Raw genomic sequence first — 27,641 nt, forward strand, 5'->3', positions numbered from 1 at the left:
GCCAATTTTGGGCTGGCTTCATTTTTTAAATGTTAGCCTTTGCCCATATTCTTGGCAGGAAATTATTTCTGTGTTTTCCATACATGGAAGAAGATGTTGAGAAACTGGCTTCTCTCCCCTGGAAGTTTTCCCTGTTTAGATGAGCGGAGGAGGCAGGAAGTATCTCGTTTCGGGGGCTCAGATTAATTTCCTACTCATGCCTGGTACCTGGCTGTGGATGTTCTTAATGGCTGTAGATATTTCAGGCTCAGCTAGTGAAAAGGAGGCTGGAAAGAAAATTACCTGAAAATGCATTGTTTGCATGAGTTGAAGATAAAAAAAAATTGTGGCTTTTAAAGCTGCAATTTACTGTGACCTAGCCAAGCTAGGCAGTGGGTAGAGTATAAATTATAGTCACCAGATACCTGGTTTATAGACAGAGGCTTAGGATCCTACGTGGTGAGGGGTAAAAACAGACTGCTATGAAGCGGAGTGACCTGGAGGTCGGACACATTCTGTGGAACTACTTTGCCGCTTTTCGGTAAGCTGCTTTTGGATCCTTGAGTACTTGGATTGTGGGCGTGGAGCCGATGGTAAGGAGGGAGCCCGTGAGTCGCACCTTGATTATTATTCTTTATGTTCTCCCTAGAGCTAGGCCCCACTGCTAGTCTTCATTGCATAATAGATGTTTGTGTTTCTCCACCATCACTCGGTGTGCGCTACCGTGCATTCTTCTTGCTATATTCTGCCTGCCAATTAGGTTACAAGCAAGGACCAGGACCATGTGTTCAGCATCTCCAGTGCTCTCCTAAGCATGGTCTGCCAGGAGCAGGAAAGGGCAGACAAAGTAGGCAAGAGTGTGGCACTAGGGTTCTTCTATTGGGGCTGGGGATTTAGCTCAGCGGCATAAGCGCCTGCCTTGCAAGTGTGTGGTAGTGAGTTCGATCCCTGGTACCGACAAAAAAGAAAAAGACAAAAAAAAAAAAAAAAAAACAAAAAACCCACTAGGACTCTCCTATGAATGGGGAACAGACCAAAGCTGAGTTAGATGAAGTTGCAAGGTTCCATATGATTAAAAGAAAAACACATATTACAGCAAGCTATTAGCTAAAACACTTCCCATCAAGTATGTCTAATAAGAGTGGGTTTTCCTTGGATGGGTATAATACAACGATGGAGACACAAGGAGAAAATCATAGTCAGCAGTGAGACAGACAAAGAACAGAGCCAGCATTTCTTCTCAGTAGCAGGAGCTTAACCACTGTTTTGATGTGAGGCATGGGATCTTGTCACTGAGGACTGAAGATATAGTGACAACTATAGTAGTCTTTGATTCCGAAGGCCTCCCAGTAAGGGGTGCTTGTCTATATGTGAAGTCTGGAATTAAACTCCCTGATTTTATGTCCTGTTACTATGTGGGTCATCCTTGAGCATTTACTAAACTTCTAAGTGCTTCAGTTTTTTCATTCAATGTACGAAGAAAGTGGTGATACACACCCCACTGGTCATAGAAATTAAACGGAGTAATCTGTCTTAATCAGAAAGGACAGTAACAAGCACACAGAAACATTTAATAAATGTTGGGTGCAATTCTTGCTTTTAGGACAATCAGTGCTATGGTTATAAGATTGAACTACAAGAAATTGCTATTTATTTTGAGTTTTTGATCTACAAAATGGATGATTTCTTATGGCAAAACTACTAATCATGTTACCCAAACAGATAATCAGGCTTAAAGGTGAAAGCATTCTGTACAATTTATTCAGCTTTTAGCAATATAAGGCACACATGATTAGATCCGTTTGATAGAGGCTCAGAGAGGTAACCAGGTCTGGTTCTGGTCCAGCCAGGAGCATCTCTAATGCACTAAAGTATGTTTATTTGTGAGTGGAAACTGGAGAAATGCACATCCTGGGGTAGGTGGAGTCCCATCTCCCCCGAAGATGGGGCTATAGCTGAGTCTGAGCCCACCTCTTCTAGTAGCTGGTCGTGACCCTTGCTGAGCAGTGGCCAGAGTGGAAGAACTTGGGGTTCAACCAGCTCTTGAAATCACCACGGAGTAGCTGCAGAGCGCAGGGGCACGGGACCAGAAGTCTAAGGTCTGGCCCCCTTGTTCGGGCATCATTGGCTGATTCAGGGTGAATCAGTTCATCCAGGCTCTGCTCCTTTTTCTGGGACATGGAAGTTTTATGGCTGTTTTACCTCATTAGTCTTTTAGTAACCCAATCATTCTGTGATTCTGTGACTTCTGTAGAGCAGGCCTGTCACATCCCCATGCAAACAGGCCACCAAATGCTAGAGGTGCTAGATGTCACTGCTCTCCTCTCTGCCTCCTCCATCCTCTGTGAGACTGATGGGGGGGGGGGTAATTATGCTGGTTCTGTGCTGGGCAAGAACATTCAATGGATTCCTTGCAACAACTCAACAAGTATATTTTATTGTGGTTTTATGGATGAGGAATGACATGCCAGAACCCGCAACTTAGTATAGCAATATAAAAAATTCAAGTTGCAGACAGGGTGTGGTGGCACATGTTGGTAATCCCTGCACTCGGGAGGCTGAGGCAGGAGGACTGCTGTGAGTTTGAGGCCAACCTGGGCTACATGAGTTCAAGAGCAGCCTGCTCTGCATAGTGAGACGTTGTCTCAAAAAGCAAATCAAACAAACAAAAAATCCAAATCCAACTAGCAGCTTGCTTCTAGAATTCAAGTTGCTTTGCACTGTGTTACAGGCCTGCTCTACTCTGTGGCTTTATACTGGCCCCTGGGGAAAACTGGTTTGCCTTGGAGGTGGGAGCAGAGTGCACAGCAGAGAAAATGTGGTTCGTTTGGGCCCAAGCCCTGCGAGTTGGAAAGGAGGGCAGTTCACACTGAGCCCACTATTTTTGCAACTGCTGTGCCAAGTGGGGCATCAAAGCAGCATTTATGCTACAAATTTACAAAGAATCCCAAAAGGTGCCGCTCTCTTTAGGGCAGAGTATGTGCTCTCAGGCACACAACCCCCACTGGCTTTGCCTTTTGTAGCTTTTTCTACCTCCTGGGAGCTGGTCCATATCCCTTGTGAGGCTGGTGGGAACCAAGATGGGGTGGCCACAGTTGCCACCTCTGCAGAGTTGATGTGTAGTGGGGACAAGTGGGGTGTACAAGCTAGGGGGTTGGTACTATTTCCGATTTGGTTGGGGAGTGGAGAAAGTTCCATTCTAAGAGCAGTCCTTTTTTATCTTAGCCTCTACCCCCTGAAATATTTCAGTCACTTATTCATCTATTAATTTAAAAATACATATATATATATATTTATTTTTATTTTAAAGAGAATAAAACCAAGCAAAATAAAAGAACAAAGCCAATCAAAACAAAAGAATGTAATGACACAGGACTTCAAACAATATGAAATCAACAATGAAATTACCATAATGCCTCTTGTTGTCTTCAAAATAGTTGCAGATACTTTCAGACGTAGTAAAAACCAAACAAACAGAACAGAATAAGAACCAATAACAACAAAACAATGAAAGCAATAAAGGACTCAACACAAGATAATAGTAAATCCAAAATGGCTACCGTACTATATATCTTGTTATCTTTTGTTGGAGACCACTACAAAGTGGCTCTGAGCAGGATTTAAAATTAATTAACTGTCTTTCTATGTTTATCTGTGAGTCTGTCCTAGACCTAGGCCCCTTGCCTGGCAATGGAAGCTGGTTCATAGTAAGTGAACCTCTATGAATCACTGGTCCTGGATGAGGCCTGTAGTGGCCTGTGAGGCTAGACATACCTCAAAGGGCAAGATAAGGCCACAGCTGTGGACACTTGGCTCAAACATCAGTTAACTAGATAGACACAGTAGCTGCAGGAATCATTCCTACCGTCTCACTCCTACCATGTCTTCATGATAAGATAGTTCTACTGAATTGACTTGATTCATTACTTGGAGATGTCCTTGAAGTGACAGCCTAGGTCCTGCTCATTGCCTGCACTTTCCTCAGTTTCTCCGCCCTTTGTTGTTGGACCTAATAAAAATGGGCGGTCTAGAGAAGTTTTTGTCCTAGCCCTCAGCCTCGAGCTCAGCTAAAGGGCTTTGACCCTCCTGGAGCCCTAAAATCACACCACTTGTCTCACTGTATTCAAACCTCTGCCATACACTTGTTTGGGAGATTGGGGATCTAGGTCAGGACCTGATAATTTTTGAAATAGCTTCCATATCGTCAGATATAATAAAATCAAACAAAACAAAACAGAATAAAACCCAACCCAACATAACAATGAAAATGATACAGGACTTCAAAACTAGATAATAGGGGAGTTAACAATGGCCACCCACCCTCAGAAGGAGATTCCCCATAAATACTACATTGTGTACTGTTACCCTATGAATAGATGATCAGACTATGGCTTTAGGCCTGCAGAGTCAGTGAAATACCCAACACCACAGCATTAAGTTTTATTTTATCCCAATAGCTTCATCACAGCCTGTGTTTCTCCAGATCAACTGGTTGCTTACAGGAAGGGGAGGGGGCTGGTCCTTCTTGTTTCTCAGCCTGTGTGCCAGAAGAGACTGGCATCAGGAGCTCCCCCGCCGCCAGCAGCCAGTGCATGGCACTGGTTTGCAGGAAGGGCTTGCTTCTTGGCGACTTCTAGTTCTCTTCCCCTGAAGTCTAAGAATGCTATTGACTCACGGGAAAAGGCTCGGATCCGGCTGTCCTCCAGTGACCCCCACGTAGTGCTGATTCACAGGAAGGGCTTACTCCTGGTGACTTCTTGTTCTCTTCCCCCACCTGGGTTTCATCTTGGACACTGTTGGCAGTTATTAGAGCATTTTGAGGAGGAAAAGGAGGGTGACAAGATGAGGTCTGTGTTTAATATGATCTCATGGCTGCAGGGAGGCAGGGAGACCAATGAGGAGGTTGTTTTATTAGGCCGTCAAGAGGTGAGGCTGACTTAAACTGGGTGATAGGCCAAGGTAGACAGAAATCATAGGATTTAGGATATTTACAAGATGTAACAATGGTTACTGATAGATTAGAAGTAGAATGTGGGGGCTGGGGATTTAGCTCAGCGGCATAAGCGCCTGCCTTGCAGTCGTGAGTTCGATCCCTGGAAAAGGAAAAAGATTAAAAAAAAAAAAGAATGTGTAAGAAAGAGAGACATAAAGGGCGGGTCTCCATTTTCTGGTTCTAAAGGCTGTAATAGATGGAACAATGGCCAACCAGTGATCAAGTCCTGATCCCTAGAACCCACACATGTTACCGCATGAGTGAATTCTTCCTTTTTTGAGTAATATATGTGATTAAGGACCTTGAAGAATTATCTAGCATTGTCGCTGTGGGCCCTCCATGTCCTTATGTGTCCGTATAAGAGAAGCAAATGGAGATGTTGAGTAGAGAACAAGGCCACGTGCCTGTGGAGGCAGTGACCCAGAGTGGCTGCAAGCCCTGCGTACCACACAGCAGCCATGAAACCTGAAGGGGCAAGGAGCAGAGAGACCCTGGACGCCCTCACCCCACCCTCTGCATCCCTCGGGGTAATGCAGTCCTGCCAGCCCTGGTCCTCCGCCCAGTGAAACTGGCTGCTTTGGGACTGAGATCTCCAGAACTGCTAAGAGAACAAATCTCAGATGTTTTAAGCCACCAAGTTGTGAAAAGTTATCGGAGTGGCTGTGCAACTCGTACAAACGCAGGAAAAGACTCTCAGAGTCTCAGACACTGTCCCTGAGGAAGGCCACTGGTGTTTTAGACCACGGGGGATGAATCGGAAAACTGAGAAGTGAGCAGGAACTGAGACGTTTAGGGGAAGAAGCTGGGCTGGGGAAGGCGGAGGGGAAGACAGGAAGAGCGGGCAGACGGATGGGCCGGAGTAAGCAGAGTCCCGGACCGTGGCGCCTTGGCCAGATAAGCATTTTATCCCCAAGCTGAGACAGGTCTACTGATTCAATCCAAATCGGATTTTTGATGCCTTAATTGGATTTTGCTGAAACTGCGCTTTTCTTCCTTTAGGTCTAAATTCAAGTCTTCAAATGATTGCTTGGCTTAAATCAGATGGTTTCTCAATGCCGCTTTCTTTCTGCCCAGACAAAGTTGACTCTGGCTGGCTGGCAGTTTCCTCTTACCCACCGATTGGCTTCCATTTGCATGGCCCCTGAGTGGCAGGTGTGTGTCACAGTCTCCCTCCTCCTGCCATCCCCTCCCCACCCATCCCGTCCATTCCTGGAGTGCCCCAAAGCCCGGGATTTGTAAATGCAGGCATTTGATGGTGTCTCCTCCTAACAGATCTTCAGGTCTTTTCATACCCGCTCATCCTACTCAGACAGCAGTGTGCTCTTTGGCTTCAACATGACCATTTTAGTGGACTTCCCATAATTTCATTATGGTCTCTGTATCTTCAAAATGAATTTCAAAGTTTAGTGTTCTTTGGGTAACAAGCACTGAGCTGTTTAAACAGATTAGTTTTGAACCACCATGATGACTTGGTTAAGTCAGCACTCTGAATTTACAGATGAGGAAACCCAAGTTCTGGGAGGGCAAGCAGTGCTCTGGAGTTCAGGCCAAGGTGAGCCTGGCCTCCAAATCAGGGCTCCACCGCCAGCCACAGAGCTGTCGGGGGCACAGGCCCACTCCAGCTTGCTCGGGTCCTGCCCTCTATTCACGTCAGAATGTGCTTTGCTTGTGCTTCGGCCCCGATTTTCTCCTAGTCTTGGGCTGCTGTTGTATATGCAGTGCAGCGTGTGGAGAGTGTGTGTTCTCGGGAGCTCAAGGTGAGTGAGTGGGCATGGCGAGTTCCTGGACCTTGCCCGGGTCAGGCATTTTTCAACTGACCTTAACTTTGGCCTTTGAAAACGGTGAGTGAGTGTTGTTACCACCTGGAGCTTTATTTCCTTCACGCATAAGACGAAGAGCTGGAACTAGATGAAATGATCACCGTCCACGCCTCCCCCAAATCCTGAATTCTCCAGCTCACGCAGGAGCCGAGACACTGACACATTTTGGTGGTACTGTCTGGAAGTAAACAGATCATCCTATTCTTCGAGATATTTGTTCATTTAGTTTCCCACAGGCTGGAGCTCATCACTGCCAGGGCTTTGTAAAAATGGGGAAACAAGTACAGAAGAAGTAGAAGAACTGGGCTTGAGTTTTGGAATCAGACGGATTAGTTCTTGCCCGAGATATCCTACAGCACGTGAGTCTGGGCAGGATGCTTAGCTCTCTAGGTCACCCCTGTCTGGCCTATAAACTGGAAAAGTAAGTGGTCAACCCTAGTACAGGTGTTTTGATGACTAAATTTAAAAAAGTATATATATGTATATATAAAAAGTATTTTATGTAATATTATTATATTTATAATTTTAGTAATTACTAAACAATAGATTAAATTTCATAAAGCAAATAAATAATTTTTAAAATTTATAATTTAAAATTATATAATATAACCATAATTATATTAATTATAAAATATGCTCATCTAATCATACTAAGTATATGATATACTCAACTAATGGTATTAATCCTATAATTCTGGACATAATTTTAATAATATTATTATTAGATAAAGGCATTATCTTGCATTTAATAAACATGTAATGGTGTTATTTTTCTCTTCACTAATTTAAAGGAATAAATTTTATGTTTTAAAATGTACAAATCTTGTACCACCCCATAAAACTTTACATATGTTTATACCCGTGCAGCAACACCTAGAGCAATATGTGAATATTTCACAGAACACAGAGACAAACAACAGAAAGCTCACTTTTTGCTGCCTTTCAGTCAATATACACCCCATCAAATTAACCAATATTCTGTCCTTCTTCACTATGGATCAGGTTTTTTTTTTAATTTAAAGAGAAACAAACAAAAAAACAAAAAAAACCCCCAAAAAACAGAAAAAAAAGGGTAGAAATAATACAGAATTACAGAAAAATAAACAGAAATCACTAGTTGATAAGTTACATATTGTCATCTTAGAAATAGTTGTTCAGGTTAAAAAATTAAAGCATACAAAGTGACATTCAAATAGTGACACTGCCAACAGTTCTGCTCAATGATTCAACAAAAACTTAGTAATATGGTTATCAGTCCTACACACTTGTTTTTTATCTTAAAGAGGGTAAGATTAAACATATCAAAACAGAACAAAACAGTTCATAAAGAGACAATTTAAAGAAATATGGATTTCAAAGCAAGTCCACTGGAGATCTTCACTGTCTATCTTATTGTCTCTAGTTTTCTTCCAAATAGTTGTCCCCATCTTCACACACATTAAATACATACTGCATATTATAGAACTAATCAAATCATTACAGGATGATGAAGGCTTTTTAGGTCTTCAAGACCTGACATTGGGGAAGACAATAATGACTACCATAGTGTCTCTCATTCTCTTCGTAGTAGCTGTCCTTATCTTTACATATGCTGAAATTGAACTTAAGAGACTAGACTCTGAACTGTGAACAGTATCACTAGATTTTATATCATAATGTTACAGAATTAGCATTGAATGGTTTCTTAGTGTCTCTTCTTCTTCAAGAGTATCTGTTCATTATATCGTACATTATATAATCTGTTCCCGAAAATAGTTTAAAAAATTCTTCCCATGTGTGAATTTCTACATTTCTCTCTGTATTATAGGAAAAAAACAAATCATAACAAGACAACAAAACAAATTCCTAGAAAAACATGCAATGAAAAAGACAAATAAGACCACAATATTAGGTGACCTACTGTAGTAGTTACTATGCTTTCTCTTGTTATTTTCAATAGACTTGTCACATCATTAGGCTTAAATAGTTAAGCATAGTATTACATAGCTATTTTTATAAAACCACAACTTTGAAAACATCGTAGGACTTGAAAGCAGTTAATAATCAAAACCGGTATGGATATCTTTTACACCTTGTCATCTTCAGAGTAGTTGCTTCTACTCTTAGACTTGATACTATCAAGAATACCAAATTCGAATAAAATCAGCCAAGACAAAACCACAGTCTAACAAACCAGCTTCAAATAAGATCAGTCATAGTAAGACAATGTAAGTAATACAAGGCTTCAGTTTAGGTTAATAGGCAGGGTCTCTCTGTGTAACCCACATCGGCCTCAAACTCACAGGGATCCCCCTGCCTCTGCCTCCTGACTGAGAGATTACAGGACTGTACCACCACACCTGGCGTCCCAGATCACTTTTTGTGTACTCAAACTTCACATAAGTATGAACATACACTGTGTAGTCTTCAGGGACTGGCTTCTTTCAAATGATACTATGTTTTTCAGTGAGATTTAGTCATGTTGTGGCAAGTAGTATTTTGTTCTTCCCTGCTGTATAAGATTGTACTTATTACACATATTGTGTACCCACTAAAATTTATTTATACATTGTATTAATTATAGACAGTTGAATTTTTTTCGTGCTTCATTATTATATGTGAATTGCCGAGCACATACTTACGCATTGAGCACATACTTACGCATTTGTTTGTATTTCTCTTGACGGTCAGAGGTGAATTGCTGCGTCATAAGGTATTTGCAAAGTTAACTTCATGATGCCACCAGCTATTCCGAGTGATTGTACCGGTTTGCCTTCCTTCCAGCAGTGTGTGGGATTTCCAGTGGCTCCATAGGGCTCACCATGGTACCAGGAATCAAACTCAGGACCTTGTGTTTGCCAGGCAGGCGCTCTGCCACTGAGCTATGCCTAATTAAAAGTTGAGCTTTTAATTTCGTATTTTCCTGATGACTAATAGTGGGGATCACTTTCTCTCATTGTTTTTATCCATTTGGATATCTTCACCTGTGGAAATTGTTCTCGTCTCTCAAAAACTGTAAAACTAGGGCTGGTGATTTAAGTCAGCCGCATAAGCGCCTGCCTGGCACACATGAGGCCTTGAGTTTGATACCTGTACCAAAAGAACAAAAAACCCCAAACCCTATAAAACTATTTCCTTCTATCATCATTATTGTACCTTTGCACCATCTGCATAACTATGTACTTTTGAAATAGGTCATAAGACCTCTGATATTCAAAGTACGTGCTATTCCTTCATGAGTTCTTAGTGCTTCACTTAAGCCTCCCACTCTACATTTGCTGATTAAATTTCCCAGTGTCTGGGACTCAGTAGATCGTGGCAAAATGTCGCCATCTGGTGTCTGGAGTGAATAAGCGGCGGAGGAAGCTAGGCTGATAATTCACTAGGAACGCACTTGAGTCTTCTTATGTAAGATTTTAAAACATTATCTTAAAAATTATTACGCATATATGCCCCACATGCTTGATTTCTTTCTTTAAATTTTTTTCCCATATTTACTCCTACTCTTTAAATTCTATTTAGACTTTTGTTATGTTAGTGTCTTTAGCGATTCTGTACATTTTCAAAACTTAGCCACGATAGGCTGGGGATGTAGCTCAGCAGCACAGTGCCTGACTGGCAAGCACAAGGTCCTGAGTTCGAGTGCGTCATTATACCAACGTATAAAACAGTCAGTCAGTGCTTGCTGTATTCTAGCCCCGTGATGGAACAGCTGATTATGCCCTGAAGTAGACTGAGTACTTTTGGTACAATCATAGGCTAGCAAGGGAGCAACTAAGAAAAATGAAAATCACAGTGAAGTTCTGTAATAAGTACCTTAAATAAAATATGTTTATTCACGCACCCATTGTTTAGCATTCTACTGTATATAACATTGGGTGGAATGTTTTAAAAAGTTTGGAATCCCAGACTTTTTACCTAATACTATCTGGTTTTGCAACTCTGGAGTCCCTGTGTAGTGAGTGAGCATCTAGCATTGGGAGCGCCCCCTAGTGGTAATTCCTTAAACTGCATGTGCAGCTGCAGGTTTGTCCTAAACTGAATCTGAAGTTGAAGATTTAGCTTCGTTTTCTAGGATCAGGGCAGCTCAGAGTGAAGGCTTTAGTCACATCTAATAACAAGCACTGGCTTCTCCGTGATCTACTAATACCCCTAATTTTACTTACCAGAAGGCTTAGAGATATGATTTCCATGCCTTAGGTCACTTAGCAAGTAAATGAAGGTAGGATCTAGTCCATAGGTTTATCTGTCCAGGGCCTGTGCTCTAACTACTCCCCTATTCTGCCTCTGCCCTCCTTTCTCAGGCAAAGCTTTTTCTGTTCCTTTTAGCATTATCTACGGTGGCACATCTCCTATATTACTGTGGGGAGACCAGGCTTTCTCCTAGATCACGAAATATTTTGGAAGCATAGCCCTGAGTAATCATCGTACCTAACGCAGCATTTGGCGTGGAGGAGGTAAACAGTAAGTGCTGAATAGGTGGGTGGGCATTAAAATTCCGCCTGCCATTGCTGGCATTTAGCTTCTTACCTAGCATTTCCGCTGGGATGCTTCCCAGGCTTTCCAACGCGCGTGTCCACACTGCACTGCTGATGCTGTTGGAGAAAGTTTCGTGTCTCAGGTGGTGCCTCACCTTCTACCCGATCCAAAACTTTACAGTCATCTCGAACTTATCTTTTTGGAAATTTGACATCTGCCGGCAGATGGTGTTTGCCCCACCAGCAGTTTACAGTCTGAGCTGCACCACACTGCTCATTCCTGAGGCTGCTGTCCTCAGAGGGTTAGTGACAGTGGCCTCCCCTCTTCACCTCTGCCAAGAGCGTCCCTCTGGTCCCAGTCTATGATTGTCTATGACTGCTGTAAGATTGAGTCTCAGTTCTGTGCAATTTCCCTGTTTTCTTCTGAATACAAACCAGAATCAAGGGCCTCTCTGGGGCTGCGGTGCAGCGCCTCGCCAGCTTCTCAGCCACATCACCTGCTTCTTTCCTGCTCAGAGGCCTCTGCTCCTTCTCAAACCCACCAGGTGTGTGCCTGTGCTGAGGACTTCACACCTGCTGTTCCCTCTCCAAAATGCGCTTGTATACCTGCGAGACCCATCCACCGAGATGTTCACGTCCTTTTTAGATGTCACTGTCTCAGGAGAGCCTTCTGTGATGGAGCCCATCTCTGACTAGGCCTCCTCCACCCCTCCCATGCCCTCACTTTCCTTGTTTAATTCTCCTTTTAATACGCGATGTGATTTCAGCGTGGGTTTATTTTGCTGACGGTTTGCAGGAAAGGGAGCTTAGCCTGTAGTCCAGGCAGCCCCAGACTAGTGGGTTACGTGTGCTCTATTCATGTCCCCTTCTTCAGCAGCCCTGACGCCCTGGCTGTGGGGCGCTCTGGTTGATAAGCTCCCCGTTATACTATAGGCTGATTTTTATTAAAAATTCACAACAAAAATTATTGCTCTTTACAATTGTTTAATATAATTATCATATACACACAATTATTATCATCTTATACAATTATCACTGTCTTTATATTTATATAGGGCAGTAGTTCTTTATCTACAATAACGCGTGGTGGCTAGTTTAGTGACAGTTCTCTACATTAGCAGTTAGGTACAGTTAATTTCCGCTCATGCATCTGCTTTCTTCATAGTAAGGAGGGCTGCTGGAGCTGTCGTATTTATTTAGATAGAACAGAAGATGACTGGAGATTAGCTATATTCTTAGGGTAGCTTTATTCCTACCCCTGGAAAGAATTACACTTCTACCAAATTCTCTCAAATGATAAAATCTAGTTGAAAAGCTGGAACTTCTTTCATAAAAATTAAGTTTATAGGGACACTTTAGATATACATAATAATCACATTCATCCTAGAGAATTTGTACTCCTACATGAGAGATGTTGAAACTTCTAATCCATTCTTCAAAAATTAAAAAAAAATCATCTAAGGGGATGTGAGAGTGTAGGTCTGCAAATGTTGATTATAGGCTTGCATCAATTCAGATCAATCCAGCCTAACGAAATACATTAGTGTTTACACCTTGTGAGCTCCTGCCCATACAGGGTTAAATGGCTCTGGAGATTTTGAGGAAGGCAACTGAGCCAAAGGCTGCAGTGAGTTGCTCCTGAGCCTGCTGCTCAGTTAAACCTGACACCTAACCTACATTTCCACCCCACTTCAAGAACAAGCTAGCTGGGCATGGTGGTGCACACTTGTATTTCCCACATTCTAGGAGGCTGAGGCAGGAGGATCATGAGTTTGAGTTGGTCTAGGCAATTTAGGAAGACTAAAAAATGAGGGGTTTGGAGATGTAGTTCAGTGTGAAGGTCTTGGGTTCAATCCTTGGTAAAACAGTGAGTGGAGAGAGAAGAAAAAGAGGAAGAAAGAAAAGAACACTTCTGTGGACCCTCAAATTCTGTGGGAAGTTCTACTGAACCGATTCACTGTCTCTGTTCTTCAGTCCAACACTTTCTCTGCTCAAGCCCATTTGTTTACTGCACACTCCTTATTTTCAGATAACAGATGTAGCATTCACAAGAGAAACCAGAGCCACCAGTCATGGATTCTCCTAATGTTCCTTTCTCTATTTATGAGTTGATCACATTTCGGATTCACCTGCATATCTTTCCTCTCGTTTCAGAATAAAATATATTTCAGTGCTAATCCCCTTTGCCTGCATTTTTTATCCAATCCTCTTACACATCTGCTTCCTCAGTTATCACTAACCTTTACAATGCCTCCGTCTCCTCAATTTCCATGACAGTGCGCATCAATCTCTCTCCTAGCGTGGGGTCTGGGCCATCCCACATGCCCAGCAGACCGAGCTTGAATTCTCCAGGGCATCGAATGCCCTGCCTGAGAAAAGCCCACTTGAATACTCTGTCTCCCCAAACTTTACAATCTTTGTATTTGTTTTGCGTTCCCAAGTTCCTTGCAAAAATATTCTGCACTCCTCGTCCCTTTTCCTATGCCTAAGTGTTCACTTAATTTCCCTTACAAATTTCCTAATTTTTTTTTTTTTTTGTACCAGGGATCAAATTCACGACCTTGTGTTTGCCAGGCAAGCGATTATACCACTGAGCTAAATCCGCAGCCTGAACGGTCTAATTTTTAAATCAAATGCTTTTTTAGTCCTCATCCAAGTGGATGCGTCTGTGGCATCTGACGACACCCACCACTTCCTCCTTCTGACTTTCGCCTCTAGGATTTCTTTCACCAGTTCTCTCTTCTGATTTCCATCTTTACTCTGTCATTTTGCACTTTCCTTTGGTGCAAGCTCTGCCTCCTCCATCAATTGCTCCTCAAATGTTGCCGAGTTTCCCTTTTTGATCTATACACGTTTTCTCTATGCGCGTGCCCTGGACTCACACCCGCCTTGCAGAGTGCCTGCCTGCCAGGCCTCTTTCTGCCTCACACTCTGCATGACTCGGACTGTGCTCAGCACCTTCTTTCCAGGCACCTTTCTTTGTCCTGCGGTCCTGCCTGAGGGATAATGGCACTCGTCCCTTGAGTGTCCACAGCTTCTGTGCATACTGTGTTTCACTCTTTTTTGCATCTTCCGCTTCTTTCCTTCATCACTTTTGGGAATGGTGCGCAGCCCACAGAGACACAGAACACTCTCAACAAACGTGTGTTGAATGAATGAGTAAAAGGCCACATGTCAGGGGCCTGGATTTGTAAGCAGTTAAGCCTGCTCTTGATTTTTCTATAAAGTTACACAAGGACATTTTAATTACTTCACTAATTGTTGCTAAGAACGCTTTTCATCCCATTCCTCATCGTCAGCTTGCAAACATAAAGAAAACCAAAACTGCTTTACCTTTCTTGTGTAGATATGAGTGCTAATCTTAGATTTAAAAAAAAATAATAAAAACAGTATTTTCTAAATCGGTATGAATGTAAAGTACTGAAAACAATGGACAGCAATTTTTGCTCAGAGAATGGCAGCGTGAACTTTCGAGTCTCATTCTTTACCCACCCCGCTTACCTCCACAGCTTTTGCCGCATAACTCAGCTACGCCTCCCCCAAGGCATACGGAAGTCCCCATTGGCATCCATTGATCAAAGGAAGCTTCATGACCCGAAATCAAAGGGTGGGGGCTTCACGCTGCCATTCTCTGAGCAAACATTGTCGTCCATTGTTTTCAGTACTTAACATTCACACTCCCGTCCCCAGGCTTGGCGCGTACTTGGTCACTGTGCAGCTCACCCGCGCATGCCTTACAGGCACCTGGGCCCTGGGCCCGGGAGGCGGCAGACCCGTGGAGCAGAGCTGCTTGGTGACTCAGAGGCCATGGGCGAGGAGCACAGCCTCCCATCACAGCCAGCCAGGGTCAGCTTCTGCTGCTCCACTAACCTGTGAATGCATGAACCCAACTTATGCTCTCATTGTAAACCCTAAACTTTGTCATTTACACCCCCTATTTACTTGATTGTGCAAATACCAGGGTGCTGCTTTAAAAAACCCCCTTCTCTCTCTTGTCCTTATGCATCTCTTTTCTTCTGTGTTCTAGAAGGTTTGCTACTGTGAAAATTGGCTTTGGAGGCAGAAAGCCCTAATTTTTTCTTTCTTTCTTTTTGTGCTAGGCATTGAACTCATGACCTTGTGCTTTCCAGACAGGCACTTGTACCGTTGAGCTAAAGTCCTGGCCTGAAGGCCTCAGTTTTAAAAAACTTAATCTGGGAGTGATTAACAGACTTGCACAGTTACTTCTCTGGTTTAGCTTTGGCTTTCTAATCTATGAAATAACAAAAAAGTGCCTGCAACACAGATTTTGATGATCCAAAAAGCTACCTTAAGCATCCAGCACTGAACCACAAAGGCTATACTCAAGGAATAAATGCTGAGTGACCAAAAAGGGATCCCAAACTCAGAGAAGGCAGATGGTTCCTTATTTTGCGGGGAGAGGCAGAGGGATTGAGACAGGTACTCACTGTGTAGTTCAAGTTGGTCCTGAATTCATCATGTAGCCCAGGCTTGCTTTGAACTTGCAGCAATCCTCCTGCCTCAGCCTCCCAAGGCTGGAGTTACAGATGTGCACCACCACGCCCAGCTAAGGTTTCTTATTCTTTCTATACTCTTTCCACACAAAATTCCATTCTCTCCCCCAGATGTGCTTTCCTTAGGCTTGGGTAGTTTCTCCCTAATGCAATTTTGTCTCTGCCTCTATTACTGTGGTAAAATATTTTCTCTTCTTCTTTTTAAAATTAAGTTTATTGGTACATTTTAGGTGTACCTAATGGTCACATTCATCATAGGGCTTTTGTATCTGTACATGATACCTCTTGATTCTTTTTTTCTCTTTCCCTCCCCTCAACCCCTCTCCTATTTTCATTTTTTCCTTTTCTTAACTTTTTTCCTTCCTTTCTTTCCTCCCTACCCCCCCCCCTATTCTTTTTGTGACACTTTGCTGTGTCCATTATCTAGGGTAAATTCATTTTAAAAATGAATGTGTGTGTGTGTGTGTGTGTGTGTGTGTGTGTGTGTGTGTGTTTGAACTTGGCTCAAAATTGAAGTATTTACTTCACTTATACTTAATGTAGTTATTTATATATTTGGGTACTTAGTTACCAACTATTTATCTACTTGGCATACCTGGTTTATATTCCCTTTTCTTGTTTCTTGCTTTCATTTGCATTGTTTTTTTCTTACTACTTATTTTTCCTTTATGAATCCATTAGTTATACTTTTACATTATTCTAAATGGCTACCATAGAGATCATAATATATATCCTTGATTATGTAAAAAAAAAAACAGTATTCAATCACTTTTCAATAATGTCTGGACCTCAGAACACTTTAAATCCATATACTCTTTGTATTATTATTGCTACCAGGTATTTTCATTAAGACACTATTTTTGCTTCATACAATCAATACTGGTTATATTATTCACTCTAGCTAGCTGATTGTTGTATAATTTCATATCATAATCAATACTATTTTCTTCAGTTATCTTTTTTTTTTTTAATCGATACCAGGGATCAAACTCGTGACCATGTGCTTGCAAGGCAGGCACTTATGCTGCTGAGCTAAATCCCCAGCCCCTTCAGTTATCTTCTATGCTAACATTTTAAGTCAACAATTTAGTTCACTAGTTTTAGCATCTTTCCTAAGAAATACTTTCACTGTATTCTACAAATTTTGACACACAGTGTTTACATTTCATGTTAGTTGTATTAGTAACTTTTGTATTCTGATTTCTTCTTGATGCAAGAATATTTAGGGCATTTTAAAGTGTTACTCTATCATGAATGCATGAACCTAATTCATGCTTTTTACTGTAAACCCCTAAAATTTTCTACACTATTTATTTGATTCTACAGATAGCAGTGTGCTTTTTAGAAAAATCCCCCTTTTCCTCTTGCCCTTATGCATCCCTTTTCTGCTGTATTCTAGAAGGCCTGCTACCGTGGAAATTGGTTTTGGAGGCAGAAAGCTCTAAATTTAAAAACCTCATTCCAGGAATGATTACTAGGCTTAAAAAGTTATTCTCTCCTTTGGCTTTGGCTTTCTAATCTATGAAATAAAAAAAGTGTCTACAACACAAATTATGATGACCCACTTTGCTGCTCAGTGGAAATAATTTGTTTTCTATTAGATTCATCATGAGTTTGGCTTTTGTAGAGGCAAAAACATTTTAGCATTTTAGTGCTAATATTTTTATGACAATGCAATTTGTAAAATTCTCTATGTAGCTCACCTGAACTCATCAGATTCTACTATGGAGTATGAAATAACAAAAGATGTATTTTGCTTTGACCTCTTGGCATTTCTCTTGGTGTGGTGTAAAGGTTGAATGACTTGTGGCTATTCATAAATTACCTGGGCAAACAAGAACCTGGTTAAAGATTATTTTAAAATTGATTCTTTATTGTACATTATTTCATCAATTCTAAGATAGGAAATTAGTGTATGGCAAAGCTGGCTAGGGAAGATGTGACCTGCTCATTACAAGGTCCTGGAGCACATGGGCAGAACAGTTCTCAAAGCCCTGCATGTGGACTTTTCACTAGCACTGAAGCAGGCTTTCAACAGGATGGCCTAGAGCTGAGACCTGGGACAGCAGCACTTCTCAGGACAGAAGCAGACATTCTCACAGGTGTCCTCAAGATTTGTTATGTCCTCTTTTATCTCAGTTCCCCCCCCCCCGCCTTTTTTTCAATTTATTTTTTTATTATTTAAGGGAAATTTTTTTTAAAAATTAGCAGGATATATTAATTTTTTTGATTTCCTATTAACTTGATGTGAAGCCCTGTATTGCTCTCACCATCTTGTTTTGACTGATTTTACTCTATTCTGTTTTGTTTGATAGTATCAAGTTTGAGGGTATAGGCAACTACTTTGAAGGCAATAAGATTCACTATGATGCCCATTCTGGTTTATTATCTTCTTTTGAAGTCCTGTAATGTCTCCAATGTTTAGGTTTTATTGGTTTTGTTCTATACTGTTTAGTTCAATTTTATTATACCTGATGATATAGGCAATTCTTCTTAAGGTAGCAAGGGGCATTATGGTAACCATTGTTGATTACCTTGTATTCTGTTTTTACATCATGTATTATGTCCATCCTTTGTTTTGACTGACTGCTTTGTTTTGTCACATTGGTTTTATTCTCTTCCAAAAAAAAGTAATAAGAACTGTAGGAGTAATAAAACCCAAAATGTGTAAATGTTTTTGTAAAAAAGAGGAAAAAAGTGCTCTAAAGGACACAACTGCATGTGTGTTTAGGTGTGTAAGATAGATGCCCATATACTAAGTTTTTGTTGGATCATTGAACACAACTGTTTGCAGTCTGTTTGAATGTCAATTACGTAGGCTTAATTTTGTAACTTGATCAACTATTTCTAAGATGACAATATGTAATCTATTAACTAGTGATTTACTTTTTTTAAATTCTGTATTACTTGTGCCCTTTTACTGCTTTTTTTTTCTTTAAATTAAAAAAAAAAAAAAGATTTGGACAGTGCAGAGGACAGAAATGCCAAAAAGACCTTATTCTTGTGCCTTCTTACGATTGCCCAGTTTCCCAGACAGTGTGTACCTTAACTTTTATCCTTTTATCTTGTTCTGCCCAAGTTTGCTTGGCAGAGCCGGTTTCTCTTCTACGCCATTCACCCCTCACTTTTCAACTCCCCCCCCCAAAAAAAAAAAAAAAACAAAAAAGGTTTTGGCACCATTTTTGGCTTGCCTTGTCTAATTCTTTGCTCAAGCTAAGAATCTGGAATCTAACTCCAGGACAGGTGAACAACCTGGAACCCAGTAATGTTTCACTGGTGAGTCACTTTTAGAAGCAGGGTACTCCGTGATGAGTCCAACAACCTGAACATTCTGTCAATTAGAATTCCTTCCAAATATAAACTTTAAAGCCCTGCCTTTCTCTTCCTCAGAGACATTTATTTAGCAGGTACTCAAATGCACCGATTCCACTGTCCACAGGCTGTGGCCTCAGCTCCTTGTGGTCGCTGCACTGCTTCCCTGTTTCTGCATTTCCTGCTGCTGTGAACTGTCATATTTAGATTTGGAGCCAGCACATCTTTCCAGGAACCTCAGAATACCGATTTACAAAAGGAACCAGAGCTTTAGTATCAGCATCTGAAATCTGCAGGGATCATCCATAGAAGTTCAGTAATACTTAATGTTCCAAAAAATTTGACCAGTCTCAAACTTTCCCTTATGTGGAATTCTTATAAGATTTTCACTTACTGGGGCCAAGGATTTAGCTCAGCAGCACAAATGCCTGCCTAGCAAGTGTGAGGTCTTGAGTTTGATCCTGGGTACAAAAAGAAAAAAACAAAAAAAACCCCACTTATTGTAATCACATGGTTTAAAGAGCAAACAGTCCACTCCAGCATCCCATCAATTTCTATAGATAGTTACTATGAGGTGAGAAAAACAAACTTTTGGTGATGCAACACTGCTCTCAGCACAAACTGTGAAATGACTGCCAGCCTCCTCTGCAAACTCCACACTTGGGTCTCATCTTGGCATGCATACATGGCTACACTAACCATGCCAAGCCTTCATTATCCTCAAGAAAAACTACTCTGCACCCCTAGATCTATTCATAAGGTGGCCCTTTAGAAGCATTGACATCTTGGAAAGCGGTGGATAAAATGGAAGATGCCAGAAAGCAAAGAACTTTCCTGCTACTATTACTTAGGATGATGGCTGATAGCATTGAAACTAAACCAGTCCATCAGACTATCATTACAGGCCAAAGAGCGAGCCTCCTTGCTGGGCTGTCGGGGCTGGGGTCTTGTTCATGCACTACATTCCTCTACACTACATTCCTACTACACCAGCACACAGTGAATCGTGAAAGAAGCAGAACAAATCAGGCACAGACTGTCTTCCTTCTCATGCTTTATTCCCATACCCTGTGCTCCATTTATGGAGGACACCTCTCCAGTCTTCACCATTCCCACAATCAGAACAGGTGATGCTTACAGTTATAGTCTCCTCTCCATGGAACATTGAAAAGGCAAGAAAGACCTCTGGGTCATGAGGAGATACTTAGTTCATTGTCACACACTAATGAAATCATGTAAGAAAAGGTAAAAAATACATATACACGAGAGCCATATACTCCTGTGACTCCACTGTGCCGCAGGTGATGGGGTTCATGATTTCCTGTCATCAGGGAAAAGAGGCAGGGGTGATGGGGAGTATTGAACAGTCCTGATGGTCTTGGCCAGCAGCAACAGCTTTTCCCTGTCTTTCTCTAGTGTAATCTTAGAATCTCTTTCCTTTTCTTCATGTGAATAAAGTGACCCAATCACAATTCTGTAAAGGTTAAAGAGCCTTTATATGGTGACCCTGTTCCAAATCCATTCACACAACCCATGTGAAGAGGGGGAGGGGAGGTGAGCATGTACACATTTGAGAAAGTAGATGATTTCATCACTTAGTTATGCTTCACGGAATCCCTCAAGTGCTACATCTCACTTGTAGTGATAGCAGTAGGGACTCATTGAACAGAACAAGACTGTTGAATTGTAAGAAGGCTAACAACAGGAAAAACAAACACACACCCACGAGGAATCAGACTACTGACCAGGCCTTTCATTCTGGCAGTGGTTGGCATCTGGTATCATTTTGACAGTGGAGAAGGGAGCAGCTTGCCAAGGTACATATAAAGCAGCTATGAGTTTTGCCCTTGAACTTTCTCCCATCTCTCCCTAGCATCAAAAGAAAGTGCATGGTGAAGAAGTGAGTCAGACAGTGAAGGATTTATATGCTATCCTGCATGCGGCAAAGTCATCAGGATGCAAACCTCTTGTTTCAAGTTCACAGGGGTGTGCTTTAAGATCTGGGCCCAGGAAGGACAGAACCTTTCAGACCAGTCCCTTAACAGACCTACGGGGCTGTCCTTGTCCACTTTAAAAGTGAGGCTGTAAGTAGCTTTGAGGATATATAACAGCCTATTTGGAAAACAGCAACCACAACCTCTTCAGTTTTCTAATTCTCCTATTTTAACACCCATGAGGTAGAGGCAGGAACACTTCCGTGAAGGAGAAGCCTCAATTCAGGTTGCACTTTGGGTAAAACATCAGCTCATGGTACAGAGGTTCTGTTTGAAGCTTTTATTTGGTGGTGGGAAGAGGTGGTATAAGGTATGGCTGGTCCAGGAGGCACCTTGGAAAAGGTCATCCCAGGCTGCCTTGAGAGCTTCTCCTGTCCCACCCTGGGTGGCAGCTGAATATGGATCTTCTCACATGGGTACCTCGCTAGGAGTTCTTTCTTGAGTGGGTCCTCTGATGCCTGATTAAGTGATATCCTCTGCTAAAGCTTTTCCCACAGGTAGGGCAGGTGAATGGTTTCTCTCCGGTGTGTGTACGCTGATGCCTGACTAGATGATCCCTCCGACTGAAGCTTTTCCCACACTCTGTGCACCGGCACTGCCTAACTGAGGCATGTCCTTTCACATGCTTGGCAAACTCTGTGCTGTCATTGAAGCAGCGCCCACATTCATTGCAGAGGTAGAGCTCCTCGGCTGCATGTGTCTTTCTATGTGCAAGATACTCCCTGTGGTCACTGAAGTCCTTTCCACACTCTCCACACAAGTAGGGTTTGCTTCCAAGGTGGATTCTTTGGTGTGTGGTTAACACAGATTTCTGGCTAAAGCTTTTGCCACAAACAGTACAGTAAAAAGGCTTTTCCCCTGTATGTGTCCTTTGATGTCTGACAAGGTCTGAAGCCCAGCGGAAATGTTTTCCACAATTGTCACATCTATAGGGTTTCTCCACAGATGTTATTCTCGCAGCTTGGATCAGTGGGGAAGTCTTGTCCACATTCTTCCAATTTAGTGGATATTTGTTTATCTTGTGAACCTTTTGGTGTCTGGCAAGATGTGAGCTCCGTGTGTAGCTTTTTCCACACTCCAGACATTTATAGGGCTTCTCTCCTGTGTGAGTTCTCAGATGTCTAATAAGGTGAGAGTTACATGTGAAGCTTTTCCCACAGACAGGACAGACATGTTGCCTCCCTAGCAGAGGGTGTGCAGGTGTAGTTTTCTGAAGATTCATAAGACTATTAACTTGAGAAATATTTGTACCAAATCTTTTTTCATTAGCTTTATCTGGGTTATCCTCAAGAATAATTTCCCAGTCTGGAGTCCGGTGAATTTCTGGATCCCCCAAAATAGACCTATGTGTGTCCTCCAAACTGAGATCTCGCTCAACACACTGCTCCTCGTCTTCACTCCTGTCTCCTGCAGAACGGGTGAAAGGAAAAAAGAATTAAAAAGGCAACAAAGCTTTCTACACAGCAAGGGCACTTTAAAAAGGGTTTTGGGTAAGAGAATATTGAGAGAAGCATGAATTTCCTAAATGTAAAGTGGAGAAAGAAGGAAATGATCAATAGAATGTCCATCATGACCCAGGCGTATTCTTGTACGTTATGACAGCAATAAAACTTAGCAGGGCTCAACATCATCACCCTCAGTTTACACATGCAGAGACTGAGGATCAAGGGTTTAAAAGTTGTGTAGGAAATGGTAGAGCTTAGAAGTTTACAGTGTTTCTTATTTCTTTGCATTTCCCAGTCCTCAAATAAAGGGTGAGATGGTGAAGACGAAAGGACAGAAGTCTGGCTTTCAGGGGGAGAGGACAGCAATGGCTGACATGCTGGAAAAACCAATGAGGGGCCCCAAAAGGAAGTGCTTCTCTAGCACTGACTGAAGGAACTGCCTGCGCGGTGTGGTAAGCCCCGTTTTGTCACTTCTCACCTGTGTAGGTAAAACTCAGGATTTCTGGCTCTTCAGGCTCATGGGTATCTGGGACCAGAGGCTCTTCTTCAATAACCTGGGAGATATCATCTAGTCTGGGGATTGGAAAGGCTGCTCAAGAAAGGGAGAACAGGACATCATGACTGGTTCAACACTTCCCTAACCACCAATCTTTTCCGGTTGGTTGGTTATAGACCAAACACACTTGGTCAACATTTTGGTTTCTTCTAACAAACTACTGTTTCTTGGCCCTTTTCTAGGAAAGCACATTATCTTCTACTCTTGTTTATTTGAAAACTTATACGCTTACCTCATATACTTTTATACTAAGGCTATAACTATAGGTTTTTTTTATTAGATGTTTCCATCCATGTTTGTATGCATTTAATGTCCCCCAACTTGGAAGGACACCATCTGCTTCACCTAATTAGCCTTTAAATCACTGGTGGGGTACACATAAAAGACATTCAAGTGCATACAGTAGTCTCAGGTAAAAGATCATCCCCAAATTTCAAAAATAAAAAGATCTCTGTGCTTAAAATGCTCTAGAAACACATGAAATTCCTTACACAGAGAGACCACAATTCCACAATCTTCTTCCAAGACATATTCTCCATAGAATTCCTTCTGTGTCGGATCCAGGTCACTCCACTGATCCTGGGAGAAGCACACGGCCACATCTTTGAACGTTACCAGTCCCTGAATCAACACAAGGATTAATCAGAATGCGATGCTTCTGGTAGACTCACAGTTTGTTCCGGGATGAACCCTTATGTACAAGCAGAATCCATCCAGGAGACAAAAGGAACCCTAACAGGCTACGAGGCTTCCTCTCAGGAGGCCGTGCCCCACGTGTCTCACTTCCCGACTTTCTGTCTCTGGGAAAGCACTGGCCCTTGTTCTGCCCCTCCAGCACCCTGGTTTCCCTGAGGGCAGGCCTGTATTTTTTTTTCTTCATTAAAAGAGTATTATTTAAAACTCAGGAAAGTTCATCATTCAACTATTTGATGTTTTAATGGTACATTCTTCTCTGCAAAAATTGATCTTTTCCTACAAGCTATTCCTAATTAACCCTATCTAATCATCCTTTCACTTGGATTCCGTAGCGTAAGACATTTTCCTCAGCTAGATGACAATGTAAAACCATGGATGAATCCTCTTTCCACCTTCTGCCACATAGTTTAGCTTTAGGGCTCTGAACATGATGAAGGCTGTATAAATGTTATGGCAGTGAAATCAGTCATTTTTACAAATGACTAGCAAATTTACTCCTAAAAGCAAAACCCCTTCATTTAACAACTTCAAAGCTGTACTGGAATGGTATGGGAATAATTCCATTTTTGTTAGCTCTTCTGGTCAGTGACAAAGAGGCTGTGGAGTCTGCAGACCTGGTGGAGACCGTTATAATTTATCTCATCATTTTCTCTACCTTTACATGGGCCTGCAGAACACAGAACTTAAAGTGCTGGAGAAGGGTGGTAACCCTGCATCCCATCTGATCGATTCAGCACCTGGCTGCACCCCAACAGTTCTTCCAACTCTGACATACCACAGGAAACTGGGGCACACCTGGGACAGAGCAGTCAGAAGGGCAACCATCTCTGAGTCTCCAGAGCTCCTCTCTGCAGGAAGGTCTGGCTCTTGGAGCACTGGAACCTCTAAGGAGAAAAGAAGGCAAGAAATCAGCCACATGCAGTGCACCACAAAAAACGGCAAAGACCTGAGCACTGCCCATCACCTTTAGTAGGAAGGTGGTTCTAACTCCCTTACAGGAAATAGGAAACTGGTCCAAGGGACCAGGTCATCACAATGCCCCTATCCAGATGCTGACCAGAATGCCAAGAGTAACCCGGAGCATCGCTGTGCAAGCTTGGCCCCATCCTGGTGGCATTCTAGCTGGACTGTCTCTTCTCAGCTTCTGGGGTTCTGTGATTTCTCTCCGGTAGAGTGTGTAGATGCCCGCCCTGTACTTTGCTACGGTCCCCTCTTCCTGCTTAGGCTCCCCACCGTGCTCCTGCAGGGGCTGGAACTCCTCTTCACAGTGCGGGCTCTGCTGTTCTGGTGTCCCCTGATCTGGGCTCTGGTTGGTTTCCTCATGTGACTGCTCAAGGGTTGAAGTCTGTGTTGGGTCCTGCAGCTCACTGGGTGACTCAGGCTCTGCCCCTAGGTGCACTGTCTCCTCTGACAGGACTTCCTGGCCATGAACATGGACGGTCACCTGGGAAGAATTCCAACTTCCAGTCACCATGGAGTCAGGAAGGAATTCCAGGTTATGATCAGAGCTTACTTTAGAATCCACCTATGGAAAAACTCCCAGATGGACCCAGATGAGCAGAGGCTTTAGTTCCACCAGGGCATGCAAAGAGCTGAAAACTCTCGCCAGGACAAGGCAGGGGGCACCCAGATACTATACTGATTTCTCACTTGTCTCAACCCTTTCTCTTATTACCCAGGGTTCTGAGGTCCCTATCCTTCCCACCTCCACCCAGCCTGCCTAAAGCTCTTTTGTCATCTGCCTCCCCTGCTTACCACTTTGGAAGAGGGTCTAAGATTAAGAGTCTAGGAGACTTCAGAGGAAGTCATAAAATTCTCTTCCCCAGGAAGCTGAGGTTCAATACCCAAAGAAAGAAAACCAAAGCCATGACCCAGAAAGCCACACACACACAGACACACACACCCTGCCCTATTGTGCTTATGGATCCTAGGAGCACCCCAAGGGCAAGGCTGATTAATGGATACTTTAGGGGGCCCTGTAAGTCTTCCCCACTAATTCGGCTACCCGGTAGACGATCCCCCTCCACATCACACAGATCAGGACTCCCCCTCCTCACCCACCGCCTTGGTCTCCTGGGCTGTTTCTGCAAACCCTCCACCAGTGTCACTGCCTCCTCGCCGCTCTCTGGCCGTTGGCCCCGCACCCAGCTCTGTAGCTCTCCAGGCAGGACGGTGAGGAACTGCTCCAGCACCAGCAGTTCTAGGATCTGCTCCTTTGTCCGCCTTTCTGGCCTTAGCCACTGATGACAAAGCTCTCGGAGTCTGATGAGGGCTTCTCGCGGGCTTGCTGCCTCCTGGTAGCGAAAACATCGAAAGTTCTGGTGAGACGTCTCCAGCACAGGGTCATCCCTCTGTAAGACAGACTCCGGCCTACAGGTGAACTCATCTTCCAGTTTCACCATCAGAATTCCTTCTTCTTCCCAAAGATCCTGGTCCTCTGGTTCCAAGGCTGTAGCCATTTCCTGGTTTTGGGGTAGCTTCACACCATCCATCTCTCACACTGCCACCCCTTCTTGTCTCAACCTGGGCACCTCAAGGACTTTCTCCCAAGGGACCTAAAGTAGAGAAGTAAAACGATAGCATGAGCCTAAAATTATGCACAGCGATAACAATCCTGACTTAATCAAAATCTTCTACACACTTCTTCAAATGAGTGAAGGCCGTTTCCCCAGTCTCTGTAACTTTTTTACAATGAAAGTCACTGGGATAGGCTAATTCATGCTTTAAAGTATGGCCCTAGACTCTCTTTGCTAGGCAAGGTTAATATCTGATATGAAGACACTGAATTCCTACTGTATGCATGCTACCGCTTCCATCCTGTCTCTAAACTGGTTTCCTCAACTTCCCTCCTGCTGACTGCTTTAGCTGCAGCACTAACACCCAGACACAAGCACCACAAAAGGTAAACTTTATCTTGTTATGGCAACTCCAACTGGACAATCTATGGGTTTTCAAACTGAAGTGTTCAAAACTCATCATCCTCACTCCCGCGCCCACCCTTCTTCCTTCCTTGCCTGAGCTCACACTTGCTAAGTAGCCCTCAATTGTGTAGTCTTTGGAGTCAGTTTTGATTCTTTGCCTTTGCTTACAGCTCATTAAAGCAATTCTACCCCTTAATAGCTACATCTGTCTCCTGCACAGTCTTCCAAAGGGCTGACTTCTGAGGTTCTGGCAATCAGCGTACCTTGCCTGCACACTGGCAGGACCTCCTAACTGGGCTCCCGGGCAGTACTCAACTGTGAGCAAGTGCAAGTAACTACCCTGGAGCTTTTCTCATGCATGATGCAAGCACATTCTGATACCGTCAGTCTAGACACCTGGATCTTTAGAAATGCTACCTGCTGTACTCAAATGACCCCTGGCTGAGAAAAACTGAATGAGGTGCTAAGAGTGGTAGTCCTCATTCAGACTGAGTGAGTTAAATCTGGGCTCTATTGTTTACTAGTATGGCCTTTTTCTCTTGTTTATATATTGGTTTCTCTGTCTACACAATGGAGATTATAAGGATGCCCATCCAAGAGCTGCTATGAGGATTAACTGCATTAGTACATTTGAAGTGCTTAGAAAACAGGTGGCATCCTAGTGTCAACCACTGTTTAAATTACAGTTCCAAGGGTCAGGGATATAGCTCAGTCGCATAAGTGTCTGCCTGGCAAGCGCAAAGTAACAAGTTCGATCTCTGGTATCAAAAAACAAAAAGAAAAACAAAAACAAACACACACAACTACAGTTCCAAATACTTATGCAATAGTTGAAAATGGTAACTTGCTATTTATTAAGGTAAATCCCAAATCCTGGTCATGCACATGAGCTGCTTCATACTGAACCCTAACCTACTTTCCAAGCCTCATACCCTTCCCTTTTCTCTTGGCTTC

At 42.8% G+C, this 27,641-nt stretch overlaps 1 protein-coding gene and 1 long non-coding RNA gene across 5 annotated transcripts in view; one reads left to right on the forward strand and one right to left on the reverse strand.

The window, feature by feature from the left end:
* Nucleotides 1–24,196, forward strand: LOC134477631 (uncharacterized). Its single transcript, XR_010049703.1, has 3 exons — nt 1–520; nt 22,810–22,966; nt 23,635–24,196. It is a non-coding gene; the product is annotated as an uncharacterized LOC134477631 (long non-coding RNA).
* Znf202 (zinc finger protein 202) overlaps nt 20,117–27,641 on the reverse strand; it is a 13,953-nt gene continuing 6,428 nt past the window's right edge. For 3 of the 4 annotated variants that reach the window (XM_003472635.4, XM_013155650.2, XM_063255977.1), the window contains 6 exons: nt 25,824–26,321; nt 25,000–25,210; nt 24,562–24,650; nt 23,562–23,691; nt 22,993–23,103; nt 20,117–22,476 (listed from right to left, as the gene is read on the reverse strand). In XM_003472635.4, coding sequence (XP_003472683.2) covers nt 21,494–22,476; nt 22,993–23,103; nt 23,562–23,691; nt 24,562–24,650; nt 25,000–25,210; nt 25,824–26,258 — 1,959 coding nt within the window. In that variant the 5' untranslated portion in view covers nt 26,259–26,321 and the 3' untranslated portion in view covers nt 20,117–21,493. Of the gene's footprint in view, nt 22,477–22,992; nt 23,104–23,561; nt 23,692–24,561; nt 24,651–24,999; nt 25,211–25,823; nt 26,322–27,641 lie in introns of those variants that run through there. The other variant, XM_013155651.3, reaches the window with a different exon arrangement.

Source organism: Cavia porcellus, unplaced genomic scaffold (genome assembly GCF_034190915.1).
Source record: "Cavia porcellus strain 051 isolate PalLab524CR breed Dunkin Hartley unplaced genomic scaffold, mCavPor4.1 scaffold_9, whole genome shotgun sequence".
In the NCBI taxonomy this organism is placed as follows: domain Eukaryota; kingdom Metazoa; phylum Chordata; class Mammalia; order Rodentia; family Caviidae; genus Cavia; species Cavia porcellus.